At 39.3% G+C, this 21,776-nt stretch overlaps 1 protein-coding gene across 3 annotated transcripts in view; it reads right to left on the minus strand.

The window, feature by feature from the left end:
* The window catches only part of abr (ABR activator of RhoGEF and GTPase), a 262,246-nt gene that overhangs the window by 77,042 nt on the left and 163,428 nt on the right, over window positions 1-21,776 (minus strand). For all 3 annotated transcript variants that reach the window (XM_062048178.1, XM_062048179.1, XM_062048180.1), the window contains 6 exons: window positions 19,296-19,417; window positions 18,905-19,073; window positions 6,597-6,716; window positions 6,417-6,492; window positions 6,240-6,344; window positions 787-861 (listed from right to left, as the gene is read on the minus strand). In XM_062048178.1, coding sequence (XP_061904162.1) covers window positions 787-861; window positions 6,240-6,344; window positions 6,417-6,492; window positions 6,597-6,716; window positions 18,905-19,073; window positions 19,296-19,417 — 667 coding nt within the window. The remainder of the gene's footprint in view (window positions 1-786; window positions 862-6,239; window positions 6,345-6,416; window positions 6,493-6,596; window positions 6,717-18,904; window positions 19,074-19,295; window positions 19,418-21,776) is intronic.

Genomic DNA, 21,776 nt, shown 5'->3' on the forward strand with positions numbered 1-21,776 from the left:
GTGAGATAGCTACGAAAATAAACACTACAATAAATTAGTAACTCTTGGACATTTCTATTTTCTAAAAATAGCTTTGAGAAGAAAAAAGGTTGTAGACACCTGCACTATAGCATACAACATGGACAGATTCTCTCCTTTGTAACCCTCTCATCTTTAACTTCTAGAGGGGCCTAACAGGCCTTCTGAGGACACCGAGCTTCAATCCATTACCCGGAAGATTCTAGCAGGCGGCTTTTATTTACTCGCAGCTGTCATGGTAACCGAGGAAATCATTTTTTCTCTGTCTAGTGTCTAGATATTTGATATTTAAACTGTGTATGTATGTGTGTGTGTGTGTGTCTGTGTGACTGGGTACAATGTGTACTCAAATGCCAGCTGTCCATTCTTGGCACATCTGAAATAGCTTTTCTGAGGTCCTGCAAATATCCCAGACACTAAATGATGCGCACACTCATACAAACACACACACAGTGCAAAGACAACATGGTGCAAAATAAAACTAGAAATGAAGAGATTAAGATTTTTTTTTTTTTTAAATAAAGTTATTATGCTTAAAGGGTTTACTGATCGGATTGTCAAAACAACATTTCCATTGAACCAGCCAATACTTAGCTTCAGAGTCTCTCTGTCTTTGCACTTTCCTCCATCGCCATGTGTCCCTTGCATGATAGGGCACTATACACGCACGATGCAAGTGATTGATTTGAGTCATGTGTGTCTGTGCCCGCTCCACAGCAGCTGTGTGTGTATGACAAGAAAAAAAAGATGTTTTGCTGGCGGGCTTACTGGCTGACTCCTTGAATCCTTTGGCGGAATGGACGATCACATGGAGAAAACCATACAAGCCTGGGGTCTCTTCATCTAGAAAGGACAGAAAGTCAATGTGGAATTATGAAATTGGAAGTGTGGATAATACAGACATTACACTCCCTTGCTTTCATTTTTTGCCAATCTTCAACCAGTTTTTTATTTAATGTAACCTTTGTTACATTTTTGTATATTTCTTTATTACACACACGTGTTATTGTAAGTTTGTGTGTGAATAATATTGTGTGGCCCCCTGACAAGACATGTGACACACTGCTTTCACAAGTGGGTTCAAATGTTGAGTTTATGTTATGTGGCCACTGTGCTGTGTCAAAGACAAAATGTAATTGTTTCTATTAAATCAATGGTGGCACTGAAAAATATTAAAAAGTTAAAGGATGCGGCTAGGGGGCTATTTTGATACACTTTTATTTGCGTTAACAGGCTGAAACCATACACACTGTACATTACTCGCAAAACGTTGAGGATATTTGGCTTTCGGGTGAAATTTATTTTTGAATTGCACCCCCAACTGTTTTAATTTTTCAGTACTTTTTGCACTTGCCGCCATTTTTTTAAAAATTGTTTGAGCTTTTGTTTTCCATTGTCATCAAACGGGTGCTCATATTAAGGGGTTTTTATTTACCGAACCGTTCGCATAATTAAGAGGGTGGGATAGAGTTACCTCAAATATATAAATACCCTTCATTTTAACATGACTTCTTGTTTGTTGTGAACATGGGAGCTAGAGTACACTACATTAGTCAGCTAATGATGATTTTTTTCTGTCTAATTATGCAAAAATATTTTGCGCTATCGACCACTATGTCCATCAAACAAGTGAAATTTATTCACACCAGATTAATCACATGAGTGATGTGGATTAATCAGGATTACATTTTTATTCTATATTTTTGGTGTTTCCTTTTGCATGAACACAAAGACCTACTGTGTTTATTAAACACCTTCAACATCATGTCTGTTTTTCTAAACAAACATTTATCCACATTTATGCAAACTGTTTACATCTTTAGTGGTTCATAAACTTTTTGAACTCGGGGCCCAACTTTTCCATTACAGAGGGGCCTGTGGCCCACTTAAATATTAACACTGAATTATGAATCTTACTCGTGATTTTTATCGTATTTAATGATTATATCTAACCTACTTACAATTTAATGGGGATAACAAATTATTAAATGATATGAAACTGTGTTAATAACAAAGGTTATTATCAAGGCTTAGGTCAGGCTGATTACATACAAAAATACATACTAATCAAATATACTGCAAAACTGATACAAAATAAATGTTAATACAATTACACAGTACTAAAATAAATACATTCTAATTGGGGATCTATAAATAATAACAAATACAAATAATAATATGTTTCTTAAATAAAATAGGATCAAAGTGAAAATTCAAATACAGCTTCACCACTTAAGTCATCATTTTTGCGCTTAAGAAACTTCTTGATGACTTTAGATGTTTATTTGATATTTTCATTACTGCCACAAGTGGTGGAAAAGTGTATTATAACTGAATACTGCTGCGGCTCATACGGACCACAGCTGAGAAACAGATATTTTCTGCAGAGTGTGTGGTGAGGGCAAATGTGGTGTTGAGCATCCATATTACTTATTTGCTTCTGCAGTTGGTCACTAACGGGTCAACTGCACATTTGTGCATACACAAGGATAAGTTGGACAAAATGCAAGAAAAAAGCATCCTGTATCTGCTATAAGTGACAAATCGAATTAATAACAATATTAATGTTACAACTCAACATTTTTTTAAATGATATGCCATTATCCAATTATGAAGGAGTACTTTGGAAACCCAAGTATTAAACCATTAGACTACTTGGAAATTAAATAAGAGAAAAGCCTTCACTAACAAGGTTCCAATTGCAGCAGTTAAGTAAAAGAGTCAGAGGTCCATTAAGGACTTGAAGTGGGTCTCTGCAATGTCATCCATCCGGTTAATTATGCGAACATTCCTTTGCCAGCTGGTCCCAATTTGAACCCTTACTTAATAGTTTGCCGCTTCACAGTCAAATGACACAGGAGCTGCATCGCTCATGTGTAGTTTTTTCTGAAAGTTAAGTTAAATGATACAGACATCGAGGTATCGAGGGACACAGTATCACTTTTTGTGCTTCATATTGCATCGATGCTTCAGTATTGTTTGACCGTTCACTAGCAACAAACTATCAATTAACAAAAGCAAAGTAATAGCGCATTGCGCTCCAGTCATGTGGTCATTAAACCTAAAAAAATCATACAAATCTGATTTTTAAATACCATTAAATAATAACTACCTATAATGTTATACTACCGGTTCTTGTTCAGAACCGGTTCCTAGTGTATCAATTCCTTGGAATCCCTTGCCATTTTGTCTAGCGGTTGTCTTAAAGGGGAACTGCACTTTTTTTGGAATTTTGCATATCTTTCACAATCATTATGAGAGACAAGAACACACAAGTCTTTTTTTGGGGGTTTTAAAGATGATAAAAAACACTTGGAAGATGCGGCTAATAAGAGTCACCGTTGTAGCCTTCAAAGCCCTCTAAGACAACTTCAAAACCCTCCATCAACATTTTGTTGTATACACACGGCAAGTCTATATATAATATAGCAACAGACACGTTTATAACAATATGTAATATGTTCAATATTTACCGTATTTTGATAATCTTAATCATCATCATTGATTTCTGTTTCCATAGCGGCGCACGTCCGACTTCTGGCAACTAATGTGTGTTCCTTCCTCCGGAAACAGAATACTTGTGTGCGTTCTAATCATGGCAGACTGGGCAACAAACAACAAAGACGACTATTTTTGGACAAATGAGGATTCACAACTTTATCCGTTTTGAACCTGAATGAAAGGAGGATGAACTGCTTCTTATAGAAGCAAGCATGAAGAAGAGGGTGAGACATTGGAGCAGACGGAAGCCGAGAGAGTGAGGTTGGCATGACTCGAAGCTGCAAATGTGGAATTTTGAGACAAGCTATTTCGACATAAATGACGTGCTTACCCCAAATACACCAGAAAAAAAGTTCCCGGACAGTTGGACCAAACAGACAGCTGTCCCATCAAGTGAGTCCACTTTATACTGATCATGATACACGCAACACGTCAAACGTGTATCATGAAAGACAGCATACGCGGTCTGACTAGCTGTGTACAAACAAAACATGAAATGTGGGCTAATACCTTACAGATACTGTAATATGATTGTTCATGTTTTACATTCAGTACAGATTGGTGTCCTATTGCATTGTGTTGTGCATTACAAACGTGTTGTCATAGAAGCTAGCTTATATCTCGCTGTAGTTAGTTTTCACGGCTAATACCGAGGCAAAACGACGTGTTAGTACGCTAGAAAAATCAGAATCAGAATCAGAATCAGAAATACTTTATTAAAAGAGTTCTTCAGTGTTCACTCTTCCAGTAACAATGTCGCTACAGTTTATTATACAGGTTACGGAATGTAAATTAAGTGTTATTGGCGGTTTTTGAATGCATTTTTAAAGTCATTTAGAGGTAGAATTGATTGCGCCCATTAGCTGCATTGCTAGCTACCTAGAACGAGCCGACTTTTTTATGTTAGAATGCAAAAAAAACTAAATAATGATTGGGAACGATAGGCAAAATTCCATAGAAATTTAACAGTTCATTTTTGGTGGGGATGACCTTATTACGCAACGTGCGTAGTGACGTCAGATCGCCAAATGGCGGCGACCGTTAGAACAGACACTAATATCTTACAAGAAAAGTAATTAAAAAAATAATTATAAGGCTGCTTTTTCATCAAGAGGAGGGCATATGAGCAATGTGCTGAAACATTTGAACACACAGCATGCAAGAATTATAAATGAAAGTCGTATTTTTGAACCGCTCCAATCTCATCCCAGCAGCAGTAATGCGGGCGCATCATCTGAATACAGCAGGTACTAACTAACACCGCCTATCATGTTGCCGCTATTATTTGACTGGCTCCGAGGCGGGCAGTACTCGGCCCAGTTCACGTCTGCCGCTAGACAAATGCCACCGAGGAGCGACTAAGTTTGTGGTCAAAAGCTTGCATTTTTGCTACAGTGACACTCCTAATTTTCGGTAAGTGAATGTTTAACTGTAGTCAGAAAAAAGTAGAATTTTTTCCTCGCAGCAGATTTTCTCCCAGTCATTATATTATACAGGTGAAACTCTAGAAATTTAAATATCCTATACAAGTCCATTCATATCAGCAATTAACTTCAAATATGAAACTGATATGTGATATTAACTTATTACATGCAAAGTGAGATATGTCAAGCTTTTTTTTCTTATCATTTTGATGATCATGGCTTACACTTTTTAAAACCCCACATTTTCCTGAGATTTTCAATTCAAGGTTTTCATAAACTGTAAGCCATAATCATCAAACTTATAACCAATAAAGGCTTGACATATTTCACTTTGCATGTAATAAATACATATCACATTTTACTAAATGTTACATTCTTGTGTAATTCCCACATGATTAATTTTGTTAAATTCTACGGAAGAATATTTATTTATAACATAATTTTTTTTTTAAAGTACCTTTTTTTCTTCTATTTTATGTATGTGACCTCCCTGTAGGCTTTGTAAGGTCATGTTACCTCTAAACTAAACCAAATTGAGGCTAACCCACCTTTTTTTCCTCTTTCTTTCCAAATAGGAAATGAATAAGGAACCGAACCGTTCGAAAGAATCGCAAGTGGAACCGAAACCGGAAAAATCTTATTAATTCCCATTCCTACATGCAACATTAGATTACTGTACTGCGGTCTAAATAGTTAGCATATGTATACAACATTACTAGAATTTCTTTCCACATTGTCTTTATTTACACATTTGAAGAAGTTTGGTGGTAAGCCCTTCATTGGCCAATGTTTTTACAATTTCTTTTCACAGCCAAAGGAGGGAGACAAAGCTACTTTTAAAACGTTAAACCCTTGTGGTAAAAAGGCGATTGATTCGCATTATTTCAAGAAATAATTATGTTTGTATAATTTTTTTTGCATGATTAAGAATGTGAAAACAAAAAGGCATTAAAGGAGTTGAGAACATGATCTCCCGATGCCCCTAATGCCAGAAACAGGTCCAGAATGCACTTCACTGTGGGAATGTGGAGCAAAACAAACATATATGGACTATCAGCCCAGTGCAGTCCACCACCAACACAGCATTGTGCCTGCTAGCAGCAGCTGGATGAAAAGCGCGTAGTGTATATAAATTATCTCCTGCATGCTCTGCTCTCATTCTCTGTAGCATATCTGTGATTCAATTTAAAGTAGTGCCTGTGTGTATGTGTGTGTACGTGTGTTTGTGTGTGTGTGTGCATTTGTTATAAGTAAAACTAAACCAGTCAATCAGAACATCAGGAGCATTTGCCTTACCATCTTTATTACTGGTGACAGGAATGTTGTGGACGGTTCGGAGTTTGAAACAGGAGCTAGTCAAGACCTGCAGTTCTACTGAGCTTAATATGCACGTCTGCAGGTCTGGAAATGCATACAGATATAGTTAGATATGCACATTTAGTATGTTTACTATTTTATAAAAAATAATATCACCTCTCTTCTGGAGCTTCTGGATGCTTTCCCGCCATTCTGACCTCTCGTAATCAGAAGAGAGCAGGAACAAGTAACTCTGCAACATGCAATACATGTGATTATCATATGTAATTTAATGTCGGCATGTGTCGCCATCTAGCGGTGGGACGTAAGCGCTGCAGCCAAAAATTCCATATTTACCTTGCCATGTTTGTTGTGAATGCGGAAAGGGATTGTAGGGGAATGAAGCAGCAGCCAAGACTCTTGTTCGTTCATCTTCTTCCTCAGACGCTCCACGCGGCTATGACCTCTTGGTGCTTTCTACAGGAAAACATACATATAAACAATACAGTACGAACATAATAATAAGACATTTTATTCATGGGGGGCCTTTGCGGGCACTCAAGGGCACCATGTAGAGCCCAGCTTTTGACAAGCAATGATGCTATGAGAACAAAGCTTGGCGACATTCCTCAGCCTTCTCCTTCCCCATCAAATACTGTAAATAAACTGTAAGTGTCCAAACTGCAGCCCAAGGGTCATTTAGTAGCACAGCACAGTAGCACAAAAATTCCTAGTTTGTGAACCAGTACTCAAACAATGGCAATAAAAACTATTCTGATTCTGAGCTTATTTTTTGTGGGCCTGTGGCACATTGTAGAAATTAAATAACAACAAAAACAACAAAAATGGAAATAGTAAAAAGCTGGAAATGTTGATATCATACAGAAGCATTGATTGATTTATGAAACAAGATTTAATACTGTGTCCCTTGATGCCGCGATGTGCGTCACTTTAAGAAAAACAACATACGATCAATCAAAGGGCAAACTGTGTTAATCTGAAAGTGTTTCTTTTCACTCAAAAGTGACAGCTTGTACTAAATAAAATTAGAGCAGTGGTGTGCCGAGTTTGACATCAGTTAAGAAAAAGGAAAATTGCCAAAGTGTAGAATCATTTTGATCTTATAGCTGTTCACTATTTGGCTCATTTACCACAATTGCCCATTTTTTATTCATTTCTGCACAACTAATTGTTTAATTACAAAGAAAATTACATTTGCTAACTATTCATTTTATTCGCAGGTCAAATTTATCGAATGTTCAATACAGTTCAATATGCATGGGAGTTTGCTTAATCAGTCAACCATGTGCTTTGTGAACTTGGAGAAGGCATTCGACCGTGTCCCTCGGGAAGTCCTGTGGGGAGTTCTCAGAGAGTATGGGGTATCGGACTGTCTGATTGTGAAGGTCCCCTCCCCGTATGATCAGTGCCAGAGCTTGGTCCGCATTGCCGGCAGTAAGTCGGACACGTTTCAGATGATGTGGTCCTGATGGCTTCATCTGGCCAGGATCTTCAGCTCTCATTGGAGCGGTTCGCAGCCGAGTAACTGGGATGAGAATCAACACCTCCAAGTCCGAGTCTTTGGTTCTTGCCCGGAAAAGGGTTTACACTCGGCTGCGAACCGCTCCAATGAGAGCTGAAGATCCTGGCCAGATGAAGCCATCAGGACCACATCATCTGCAAAAAGCAGAGACCTAATCCTGCAGCCACCAAAGCGGATCACCTCAACGCCCTGACTGCGCCTAGAAATTCTGTCCATAAAACTTATGAACAGAATCGGTGACAAAGGGCAGCCTTGGCGGAGTCCAACCCTCACTGGAAACGTGTCCGACTTACTGCCGGCAATGCGGACCAAGCTCTGGCACTGATCATACGGGGAGGGGACCTTCACAATCAGACGGTCCGATACCCCATACTCTCTGAGAACTCCCCACAGGACTTCCCAAGGGACACGGTTGAATGCCTTCTCCAAGTTCACAAAGCACATGGATGACTGATTAGGCAAACTCCCATGCACCCTCAAGGACCCTGCCGACAGTATAGAGCTGGTCCACAGTTCCACGACCAGGACAAACACCACACTGTTCCTCCTGAATCCGAGGTTCGACTATCCAGCGTACACCTGAATAGATCTTACCAGGAAGGATGAGGAGTGTGATCCCACAATAGTTGGAACAGACCCTCTGGTTCCCCTTCTTAAATCTAGAGGTACCGCCCCCGATGTCCACGCAATGTGGCAGAGTCTTGTCAACCAAGACAGCCTTAAGTAACTCCGGGGGATCTCATCCACCCCTGGGGCCTTTCCACCGAGGAGCAACCTCAGCTCCAGAAATAGGAGAGCCCACCCCAGATTCCCCAGGAACTGCTTCCTCATAGGAAGACGTGTTGGTGGGATTGAGGAGGTCTTCGAAGTATTCCCTCCACTGATCCACAACATCCACAGTCGAGGTCAGCAGTACACCATCCCCACCATACACGGTGTTGACAGTGCATCACCAGGCTTGTCAGTACCTGTTCGCTGCCTCCAGAGTCCCATGAGCCAAAAGGACCCGATAGGACTCTATCTTCAGCTTGACAGCTATTATTACCGCCACGACGGGCACCAACCAACTTGCGGCCACGGTTACAATCGGCCGCCTCGACAATAGAGGTGCGGAACATGGTCCACTCGGACTCAATGTCCAGCACCTCCCTCGGGACATGTTCAAAGTTCTTCCGGAGGTGGGAATTGAGACTCTGCTAGAAGTTCCCAGCAGACGCTCACATTGCGTTTGGGCCTGCCAGGTCTGTCCGGCATCCTCCCCCACCATTGTAGCCAACTCACCACCAGGTGGGGATCAGTAGAAAGCTACGCCCCTCTCTTCACCAGAGTGTCCAAAACATGAGACCGCAAATGCCACCCCAGCCCGTCGCCTCTCACTGTGTGCAACGCCAGAGTGGAAGAGAGTCCAGCCCCTCTCAAGAGAACTGGTTCCAGAGCCCTTGCTGTGCGTCGGAGTGAGTCCGACTATATCTAGCTGGAACTTCTCCATCTTGCGCGCCAGCTCAGGCTCCTTCTCCCCCAGTGAGGGTACGTTCCACGTCCCATGACGGATCGGATCGCCAAGTGCCCTGCCTTCAACTGCCGCCCAGCTCACATTGCACCCGACCTCTGTTGCCCCTCCCATTAGTGGTGAGCCCATTGGAGGGGGGACACACGCTGCCTCTTCGGGCTGTGCCCAGTCGGGCCCCATGGGGACAGGCCCGGCCGCAAGGCGCTCGCCATCGTGCCCCACCTGCGGGCCCCACCTCCGGGCCTGGCTCCAGAGGGGGGGCCCCAGTGACCCACGTCCGGGCGAGGGAAATCGGAGACCTCGTTTTATCTTCTTCATAACGGTCTACCCATCACTACAGATAACTAATAACACAAATATTTTTCTTCAGCTATAAAAGGTTGTTTTTTTTTAGCTTTTTTGAAAAAATACAAGCAGATGCACCAAGACCAATTATGCAAATTAAAACACTGATGTCCACAACACCATCCCTGTAAGTATAATTACAGGACCCATGCTGTAGATATATGTAAAGAAAACACATAACTGAACTAGAAAGCAACCGGAAAGCACAGAAAATAGTTAGTAATTGGATAACCAATGCTAAAAATATCTAAAATACAGATGAAAGTTCTTTCTTTTGTCAAATAAAGATGACATTTCTGACATTTCCTGAAAGTTTCATCTAAATCTGCCAATAACTTTTTAAGTTGCGTTGATAACTAACTCCAACAATTACATAATCTCCTGGCAGAGTTAATAAACAGCCACAATCCAATGTACAAGTGTTTCATGTTATAATATATATGCAAAAAAGTGAATCATTCTTAAAAAGCAGCAAGACACAGTGTGATACATGTGTGTCTTGTTAATGACTCACAGTGTTTAAGAACTGCTCAAATTCTAAAGAAACACACCACCATTCACATCAGGAAGAATTGGCCTTTTCCTATTTTGCAAGAACGCTTGTGGTTAATTGTATGTTATTCATCCCAAATAAACACATCCTCACCATGGAACTGTGAGTCATAGTCAGTGCATCAGACTGATGCCTCCTCTAACTAGAAATAGCTGCCCTTGTCACTCCTTGTGCTTTAAGAGGGAGACTTTAGCACCAAGCAAGCAGGATAAAGGGAACTAATGTTTAAACACAATGTTTTTTCTGTAGTGACTGTTCCTGAGGCAGATATGCATTCTACAGAGGTGGCAAATTATGACGCGTTAAATCTATCACAGCACCAAGCAAATAATCTCAAATTCCCCACCATATCAATTCCTAGATGTGATCAAAATTATTTAAAGGGCACCACGCGAAATAGATGTATCTTATTAATATCAGTACTACGGATGCCATTTTAAAAAAAGCCTCAAAAAAGCCCACTACTATAATATGGGCTTTTAAAACATCAGATCGTCTCCCAAAGTGTTATTAGTTAATGAGGTCATTACAACAACAATCTTAATGTCATTCGTCTCAGTGAGACTTGCTAAAACCAGATGAATACTTTCCACTTAACGAGACATCTCCTCCTAATTATACTAGTGCATATATTGCCCGTCCCCTTAAAAGGGGTGGAGGGGTCGCACTAATATCCAATGAAAACCTTAACCTAAGCCCTAACCTAAGTAATAAATACAAATCATTTGAGGTGCTTACTATGAGGTCTGTCACACCGCTACCTCCCCGTCTGTTGGTTATTTATCGCCCCCCCCCCGGCCCTACTCGGACTTTATCAGTTAATTTTCAGAGCTTGTTGCTGATCTCGTTACGCATACAGATAATATAATTATAATGGTGCATATAAATATCCATATGAATACACCGTCAGACCCTCTGTGCCTGGCGCTTCAGACTATAATTGATAGCTGTGGTCTTACACAAATAATAAATGAACCCACGCATCGCAACGGTAATAGGATAAATCTAGTCCTTGGGCGGGGTGTCACCACCTCCAAAGTTATGGTACTCCCGTACACTAACGTAATGTCCGATCACTACTTTATACAATTTGAAGTTCTGACTCATTGTCAACAAACAACTAATAACCAATGCTTTAGCAGCCACCACATTAATGCTACCAGAACTACGACTCTTGCAGGCCTATTACCCAAGGTATTGGCACTATTCCCAAATTATGTGGGCTCTATCAATAACCTCAATAACAACTTTAACAGTGCCCTGCGCAACGCCATTGATAATATAGCACAGCTAAAGGGAAAAAAGGCCCCTAAAAGGCATACCCCCCTGGTTCACAGAAGAAACCAGAGCTCTTAAAATATCATGTAGAAAGCTGGAATGCAAACGGCGTGCGACTAAACTTGAGGATTTCCATCAAGCATGGAGTGATAGTTTAATAACTTATAATTACTACTCAAATCTCATCCGCCTCAATAAAAACAATCCTAAATATTTGTTTAGTACAGTAGCGTCATTAACCCAACAAGGGACTTCTCCCAGTAGCTTCACCAACTTGCTGATGATTTCATGCCAGTCTTTACTAAGAAATTTGAAATCATTAGAAAGGGGATTAAAGATAGCGTGTCCCATCTCCAACTAAGTTCTATTAACACAGATACGAATGTATGTACGACGGATATTGTTTTACAAAATAATCTCTCTTTTTGAAGAAATAACAGGAACACCTGCGACTGGGACAAAACAAACAACATGTTTACTTGACCCACTTCCTGGGAAACTTATCAAGGAGCTGTAATATTAATAGAAGGACCATCAGTGCCAAATATTACTAACCTATCACTTTCCTCTGGTACTGTTTCCCTAGCATTTAAAACAGCAGTTATTCACCCTCTGCTTAAAAGACCTAACCTCAATTATGACCTCATGGTAAACTACTGGCCAGTGTCCCACCTTCCCTTTAGCTCGAAAATCCTCAAAAAAATTGTTGTGCAGCACTTGCACTTAGCATCTAACAATCTCTGTGAATCCTTTCAGTCTGGTTTCAGGGCAAATCACTCTACTTAGACTGCCCTCGCAAAAGCGACTAATGACCTATGGATGATGACGCGTCATTCATGTTGAAACTACTTGATCTCAGCGCTGCTTTTGATATCGTTTATCATAACATTCTATTAGCACGTATCAAAACACGTATGGTATGTCAGACTAACCATTTTCTTGGTTTAACTCTTATCTTACAGACAGAATGCAGTGCGTCTCCCATAATAACGTGACCTCGCAGTATGTTAAGGTAACATGCAGAGTTCCATAGGGCTCAGTTCTTTTCCCTGCACTCTTCAGCATCTATATGCTGCCGATATCAATCAATCAATCAATCAATGTTTATTTATATAGCCCTAAATCACAAGTGTCTCAAAGGGCTGTACAAGCCACAATGACATCCTCGGTACAGAGCCCACATACGGGCAAGGAAAACTCACCCCAGTGGGACGTCAATGTGAATGACTATGAGAAACCTTGGAGAGGACCGCTTATGTGGGTAAAACCCCCCCTCTAGGGGAGACCGAAAGCAATGGATGTCGAGTGGGTCTGACATAATATTGTGAAAGTCCAACACATCAGCGAAAGTCCAGTCCATGGTGGGGCCAGCAGGAACCATCCCGAGCGGAGACGGGTCAGCAGCGTAGAAATGTCCCCATCCGATGAACAGGCGAGCGGTCCACCCCAGAGCAGAGTAGAAAATAAAATAAAAGAAACGGCAGATCAACTGGTCTAAAAAGGGAGTCTATTTAAAGGCTAGAGTATACAAATGAGTTTTAAGATGAGACTTAAATGCTTCTACTGAGGTAGCATCTCTAACTTTTACCGGGAGGGCATTCCATAATATTGGAGCCCGAATAGAAAACGCTCTATAGCCCGCAGACTTTTTTTGGGCTCTGGGAATCACTAATAAGCCGGAGTTCTTTGAACGCAGATTTCTTGCCGGGACATATGGTACAATACAATCGGCAAGATAGGCAGGAGCTTGACCGTGTAGTATTTTATACGTAAGTAGTAAAACCTTAAAGTCGCATCTTAGGTGCACAGGAAGCCAGTGCAAGTGAGCCAGTATAGGTGTAATATGATCAAACTTTCTTGTTTTTATCAAAAGTCTAGCAGCCGCATTTTGTACCATCTGTAATATTTTAATGCTAGACATAGGGAGGCCCGAAAATAAAACGTTACAGTAATCGAGACAAGATGTAACGAACGCATGGATAATGATCTCAGCATCGTTTGTGGACAAAATGGAACGAATTTTAGCGATATTACGGAGATGAAAGAAGGCCGTTTTAGTAACACTCTTAATGTGTGACTCAAACGAGAGAGTTGGGTCGAAGATAATACCTAGATTCTTTACCGAGTCGCCTTGTTTAATTGTTTGGTTGTCAAATGTTAAGGTGGTATTATTAAATAGATGTCGGTGTTGAGCAGGACCGATAATCAGCATTTCCGTTTTCTTAGCGTTGAGTTGCAAAAAGTTAGCGGACATCCACAATCCGGCCTGTTGGTCAGCTTTAGGGGCATGTAGAGTTGGGTGTCATCCGCATAACAGTGAAAGCTAACACCGTATTTGCGTATGATGTCACCTAGCGGCAGCATGTAAATACTAAAGAGTGCAGGGCCAAGAACCGAACCCTGGGGAACTCCGCACGCTACCTTAACATAGTCCGAGGTCACATTGTTATGGGAGACACACTGCATCCTGTCAGTAAGATAAGAGTTAAACCAAGACAAGGCTAAGTCTGACATCCCAATACGCGTTTTGATACGCTCTAATAAAATATTATGATCAACAGTATCGAAAGCGGCGCTAAGATCAAGAAGCAGCAACATAGATGACGCATCAGAATCCATCGTTAGCAATAGATCATTAGTCATTTTTGCGAGGGCTGTCTCCGTAGAGTGATTTGCCCTGAAACCGGATTGAAAAGGTTCACAGAGATTGTTAGACGCTAAGTGTTCATTTAGCTGCTGTGCGACAATTTTTTCGAGGATTTTCGAGATAAACGGAAGGTGGGACACCGGCCGGTAGCTCACCATGAGGTCAGGATCGAGGTTAGGTCTTTTGAGTAGAGGATGAATAACCGCTTTTTTTAATGCTAGGGGAACAGTACCAGTGGAAAGTGATAAGTTTATAATATTTAACACTGATGGACCTAATAGAACAAAAAGCTCCTTGATAAGTTTCCCAGGAATTGGGTCAAGTAAACATGTTGTTTGTTTTGTCCCATTTACACATTTTAACAATTCCTCCAATGTTATTTCATCAAAGAGGGAGAAACTATTTTGGAGGGCAGTGTCCGTCGTATATACAGTCGTATCTGTGTTAATAGAACCCAGTTGTAGCTGAGATGCATTGTCTTTAATCTCTTTTCTAATGACTTCAATTTTCTTATTAAAGAAATTCATAAAGTCATCTGCTGAGTGGGTGGAGCTACTGGGAGGAGTCCCTTGTTGGATTAGCGATGCTACTGTACTAAACAGAAATTTAGGATCATTTTTGTTGAGGTGGATGAGATTTGAGTAATATTTAGCTTTAGCTGAGGTAAGCATGCGTTTATAAGTTATTAAACTATCACTCCATGCTTGATGGAAAACCTCAAGTTTAGTCGCACGCCATTTGCGTTCCAGCTTTCTACATGATAATTTCTGGGCTTTAGTTTCTTCTGTAAACCATGGGGTACGCCTTTTAGGGGCCCTTTTTAGCTTTAGCGGTGCTACACTATCAATGGTGTCGCGCAGGGCGTCGTTAAAGTTGTTAGTGAGGTTATCAATAGAGCCCACATAATTTGGGAATGGTGCCATTACCGAAGGCAGTAGGTCAGTAAGAGTCGTCGTTGTGGCAGCATTAATGTTGCGGCTGCTATAGTAGTTATTATTATTATTATTAGTTTGTTGACAATGAGTCAGAACTTCGAATATTATAAGGTAATGATCGGACATTACTTTAGTGTACGGGAGTATCGTAACTTTGGAGGTGGTGACACCCCTGACGAGCACTAGATCTATCGTATTACCGTTGCGATGCGTGGGTTCATTTATTATTTGTGTAAGACCACAGCTATCAATTATAGTCTGGAGCGCCACGCATGGAGGGTCCGATGGGGTATTCATATGGATGTTAAAGTCTCCCATTATGATTATATTGTCGGCGTGCGTCACTAGATCAGCAACGAACTCTGAAAATTCATTGATAAAGTCCGAATAGGGCCCTGGGGGGCGGTAGATGACAGCCAGCTGCAGAGGCAGCGGTGTGACAAACCTCACAGTAAGCACCTCAAACGAGTTATATTTATTATTTAGGTCCGAGGTAAGGCTAAAGTTTTTGTTGTATATTAGTGCAACACCCCCACCCCTTTTAATGGGACGGGCAATATGCGTTCCCGTATAGCCAGGAGGAGACGCCTCAACCAGCGCAAAAAATGTGTCTGGTTTGAGCCAGGTCTCGGCTAGACCAACGACATCAAGATTGTTGTCTCTAATGACTTCATTAACTAATAACGTTTTGGAAGACAATGACCTTATGTTTAAAAAGCCCATATTATAGGTGGTGGGCTGTTTTGAGGAGTTTTTGTTGAAAGTATCCGTAGTAGCAATATTAATAATGTTACGTTTATTAGGCGTAGTGCACTTTAAATAATTTCGACCATTATACGCAAATACGGCGTTAGCTTTCACTCTTATACTGATGACACCCAACTTTACATCCCCATAAAGCTGACCAACACACCTTTGGGATAAAGAGATAAAAAAGTAAACTTTGATTGATTGATTGAAACTTGGAACTATCTGCTCTTCTTCAAGGGTTACGTTGCTGTACCGGCTGCAATAACATCGCTTTTCCGAAGAACTTCCACCAACCTCATGTTTTTTATTACTAATATAAATAACCCCCGTGATACACATTTTCTGTGTTTAAGACTTAAACCACAGAAACAGAAACAAGTATTTCATGATGGGTAAGACCCATCCTGTGAGTCACCATGAGTGCATTTTGACAACAAGGTAAACTTATTGTCTTTTTGCTCATAGCACTCAGTGCACACATTCAATTAAGTAAAATCTACTCTGAAAGACATGTGTGGCTCAAGCAGTAAAAGAATGACTGGTCAATTTGATCGTGTTTGTTGAGGAGGCGCTATTATGCACTTCCAAAAAGAACAACATCGAGTCCAGGGCTAGTCAACTGGCAACCTGCGTGGAAAATCTGGTCCATGAATGACATCAGAATGGCACTCTAGTTCAGTTCAAAGCATGGGGGAAAGTCATATTTGTGCTGCAGTTATTCCCAAATTAAAAAATATCTTTGATCAGGATGTTTTTGTAGTACAGTAATCCCTTTTTTATGTATCAATTTGTGACTGTTTACCGGCCTGACTGAGGTAAATTAATTTCCAAGAAGTAGGGATTATAAATTATAAACCAAATATTTTCAAAGATAGAGCATATACATTTGTTTATGACCTTCTAACTATGTTTTTGACATTATGAGAGCCATCTAGACATGAAATAACACGCACATAGTCATCTTTACCTTCGTTTAATCCAATATATTAGTGCTGCCTGAGGTTGAGCCAATGAGTGGCCACAATACTGAACAGCGCACTCTGATTGGTTTGACTCAACTAGTGGCCAATACTACTATAGTATTGAAATTATTAGTTCATTTTGCCACTTTAGGCTTAAAATGCTTAATTTAGGCCAAAAATATATAGAATATGCTTTTAAACAGATAAATAGCTGCAAACTTCGAAGCCCGATATAGGGAACAACAACTGTAAAGCACATGTTCAAAACAGCAGAACACTCCTGTCATAAGAGGATCTTTGATTAGTGTGTTTGTAGTGCATTCTTAGAAACAGAAAGGCACTCTTGCCATACACAAGGATTGGTTTTGATACAAAATAATATGAAAATAATCTAACACCCCTACCCTTTTGCCGTAAATGCACCACGTGGTGTGTTGTCTGTGCAATTCAGATATAACATGCAGTGCTAACTTTTTCATACACTTAAAAAAAAAAAAAAGCCTCAAATTCTAACTACACTTTATTTATAACCATATTAGCCATTTGGTGAAGTAAAACAACTAAATCAATGGGGGAAAAAATAGGAATAATAGTAAAAGGAGAAGTCCTGTTGCACTTATGTTAGAGTTCTGAAAATTTGATTGCTAAAATGCTAAATTAAACCTAGCTCGCCTGAATGTAAACAAATGCCATGGTTGGATCTACACCTGACATCCACTGTAATGATACCAAGTACAAGAGCGTATCTGGTCGATACTACTATGATTATGTCAATGTTTTTTATCTTTTTTCTTTTTGTTTTTAAATTCATATTATATTCATAACCTCAGTAAATATGGCCCTGGACACATTAAATTATGACCAATGTATGATCCTGTAACTACTTGGTATCGGATCGATACCAAGTGGTTACATTTGTGGTATCATCCACAAATGGTACCGGTACCAAAATATTGGTATCGAGCAGCCCTAGTATATACATATACATATGTACATACATATACTGTATATGCATACATATATACACATATATACATTCATTAGGTCAGGAAAAAACACAGAGGCTATTTCATCTCCACAAGCCTGTTTTGCAGGTTTCCCTGCTCTTCATGGGATTTCCCTGCTCTTCAGGGGATTTCCCTGAAGAGCAGGGAAACATGTGAAACAAGCTTGTAGGGATGAAATGGCCTCTGTTTTTTTTCCTGACCTGACGAATATTCCGCTCTACCCTGGTATTGAGCACTGTCTAACGGATAAACCACAGTAACCTCGGCTATATATATCCATACATATATACACACATACATATATATACAGTATATATATATACATACATACATACATACATGCATACATACATACACATATATATATATATATATATATATATATATAAACACACACACACACATATATACACACACATATACATAGTGTATATATACATACATATATACACACGTGTACTATGCATATATATATATGATACTGTGGCTTTTATTGATTTATGGATTTCCTTTTTTTTTAGTATTGTATATTTTTTATTATGTATTGTATTTGTATGTCTTCTCAAATGCTTTGTAAATGATTATCCTAAGTATTGTAAAGCTGGGATTTGGTTGGAGTTGCTCTATTTTCTTTTATTAGAGATCAACTTTTTTTTTTTAACAAAATTTTAAAAATACATTTTTAAAAATACATTTTATAAGTCGTACATCAGCAGCTTAGAGGAGCTTTCATAACCATTAATCTGTTTTGAAAAGGTTCATTATAATTTATATACCAAATAATATATTACGAGAATTGTGTTAAATTGAAAAATAATTCTGAATCTCTTCAAACCGTGAGGTCCCCAAAGATTACCATCTCTATTAATTATGTTGTGTTGTTTATTTATACTTTATTATACCAACAACAACATTGTTGGTGATACATGTTATTGACTGTGAACTGAATTGGAATTCATTTGTAGATAATTAAAGATTTTTATTTAACATATAACTCTAAATTGCTTTTCAAGGCATATGACTCTGTAAGGTCATTCATATCACTGGTATGTAATGTGTTTGCACAAGGATAGCATTTAATGATAAGAAAAATAATGCATTTTATTGCTGAAAATACTAATAGTGACAAGCGTACCTTCTCTTTCTGTATATCGCTCTTTAAGACTGAGATTTTGATCTTCATCTCCTCAATTTCATGCTCGGGGAGGACTTGGATGCTGTGGCATGAGTCCGACTCTTCCAGCGTCTGGAAGGTCAGGTCTGCCAGCGGGATGTACCACTTGCACTCGTACTGCTGGTGGCGACTGAAGATGGACAGAGGAGGTGAATATTGCAAATACAATCACTGTTTCACACTCACATTCACTAACAAACAGTAAACAGCTACAGGTGAATTATCAGTGTACATAGGGGTAGGAACACATAAGATATGCTTCTTCCTTCTCTTTTTAGAAAAAAATAAACCACACCATACTTCATTTGTCACACTGTACATACAGTATGTCAAAAATACAAAGTGTGCTCACCCAGCAGATGTCTTCTTCATTTTGGCACAGAGCAGCAAGTCGGTAAAAAGAAAGACATGTCGTAGCTTCCTGGAGCTTTCTGACATCTCGACAAGGAAGCCATCTTTCACGAGCTGACGAGCCTATGAAAATAAAGTACATTTTACTGACAGTAAAACGTGGTGTTCTCTGCAGTGCTTCCTTTTAAGGAATTTATTTGTGACAGCCCACCACAAAAACTTTTGGAACGCCACTATAAGATTAATTGGCATTGCCTGATGCGCCTTAGCTCAGAAACACATGATGTGGAACTGTTGTTCCAACTCTGTACAGAAGATGGCATCGTAACTCTGTTTCTTAACAACTCCTAAAGCACCTGGGGCCTCATCTAAAAAAACAGCAGTATGGCATTCTGGCTACAAGTCTTCGTCAAACCCCAAATGTATAAACCTACGAAAATATGTAAATACAATAAAATCTAGATCTTACCTGACATGAAAGGTCAATGCAAAGTTAATTATGAATGCAGCTTGCCTATTTTAAGGACCCATGCATTGCATTGTTATCTCATCCTGAATCATAACTTGTGAAAAGACGTCAACAAAAAAAGCGGAACTATACCTCGATGGAGGTGGAAACTATAGGCATAGGGCAGGGGTTTGCAACCTTTATTATCAAAAGAAACATTTTGTCGCTTCTTCCACCAAAAAAATATAGTATAGAGCCGCAAAATGTAAAAACGTATAAACTTGTAAAAGTTGTCCTCTGTTTTATTTCTTATTTTATAGAATATCCAAACTGTCAATGTGAAATTTAACTATTTTTCTCTTTAATTTTTTTGGCAAGTATTAATGGTTAGCGTACCCAAGGGGTTGCACAGTGGTGAAGCTGAAGTGAAAACACAGGCTTCCAGGTCTCTTTTACTGGCCTCAGAACTCAACCTGTGAGCATTCACGGCTTCACAGACAGTAGGAAATTATGGAACACTTTTTTGAAAATGCTAACCTTTCTCACTCCGGAAGAAATCTGAGGGAGCCACAACAAGGAGGCAAAGGAGCCACATTTGGTTGCAGACCCCTGGCCTAGGCCAAAAAAAAATGTTCGACGATATATTTTCCCACAAATTATTGCAGAAAAAAGAATATTGTCAGCATTATTTCAACACCCATTTAAGCACTATTTGAATGTCATGTATAATGTAAAGCATTTTGGGTATCATTACAGGAAAATAGCAGAGCTGGATAAATATCAATAACGATAAAAAAATTAAACACAACCATGACACAAACAAACAATAATCAATCAAACAGAGAATTTATAACCTTTTCCAGCACCGACTATAACAGGACGGAATTGGACAGTGCTATAGATCCAGACATACATTTTTTTTCTCACATGGACAATAATTGTTTATATTATACAGAAGTACAGTACAACACCAACATTAATTCCAATAACAAACTGTCAATTATTCATATTAACTGCAGAAGCTTGTATGCCAATTTTAACAATATGAAATTATTTTTTGGAACACTTTAAAGAACCTTTCAAAATTATCGCTGTATCAGAGACATGGATGGATCCAAAAAAAGGAATGGACTTTGGACTAGAAGGATATGAACTCAATTATATTAATGGAGTAAATAAGAATGGAGGCGGAGTTGCTGTATATGTGATGAAGGACTTCCATTACAAGGTGGTAAAAGACATGTCACTGGCTATTGACAATGTTTTAGAGTGTATAACCATTGAGATATGTCATGAAAGAAATAGAAATGTATTGATCAGTTGTATATATAGGGCACCCAACTCAAGTATTGAAGGATTTGAAGACTGGATTAAGGGAACTTTCAATGGAATCAGTCAAAAAGTACTCTTTTTATGTGGAGACTTCAACATTGATCTCTTGAACCCCAACAAGCAAAAGTCCATTAATGATTTCACAGATACAATGTATAGTATGAGTTTGTATCCTCAAATCACAAGGCCAACCAGAATTGCAAGTCACAGTGCTACACTTATTGACAATATATTCACTAATGTCTTTGATAATAATATAACAAGTGGACTGTTAACAACCGACATCAGCGACCATCTGCCAGTCTTTACTATTTATGATGGGAACTACAGGAAGAAGAACATTGACAAAAAGACATTTCAAAGACTATGTACAGAGGAAGGAATGATTTTCTTCAAGAAGGATCTGAGGAAACACATTTGGGACAATGTATATAATGAAGATGATGTAGATGATGCATATGGGAATTTTGTCAACACCTTTCTAACACTCTATGATAAACATTGCCCATGGAAAGAACGTAGTAAGAAGCAAAAGAAAAACAACCAACCGTGGATGACAAAAGGACTGAAAAATGCTTGTCACAAAAAAAACACATTGTATCGAATATTTATAACACAAAGATCTATAGAGGCAGAAAATAAGTATAAGAAATATAAAAACAAGCTAATTGGTATACTACGAACATGTAAGAAGGAATACTA

Source organism: Entelurus aequoreus, linkage group LG05 (genome assembly GCF_033978785.1).
Source record: "Entelurus aequoreus isolate RoL-2023_Sb linkage group LG05, RoL_Eaeq_v1.1, whole genome shotgun sequence".
Lineage (NCBI taxonomy): Eukaryota > Metazoa > Chordata > Actinopteri > Syngnathiformes > Syngnathidae > Entelurus > Entelurus aequoreus.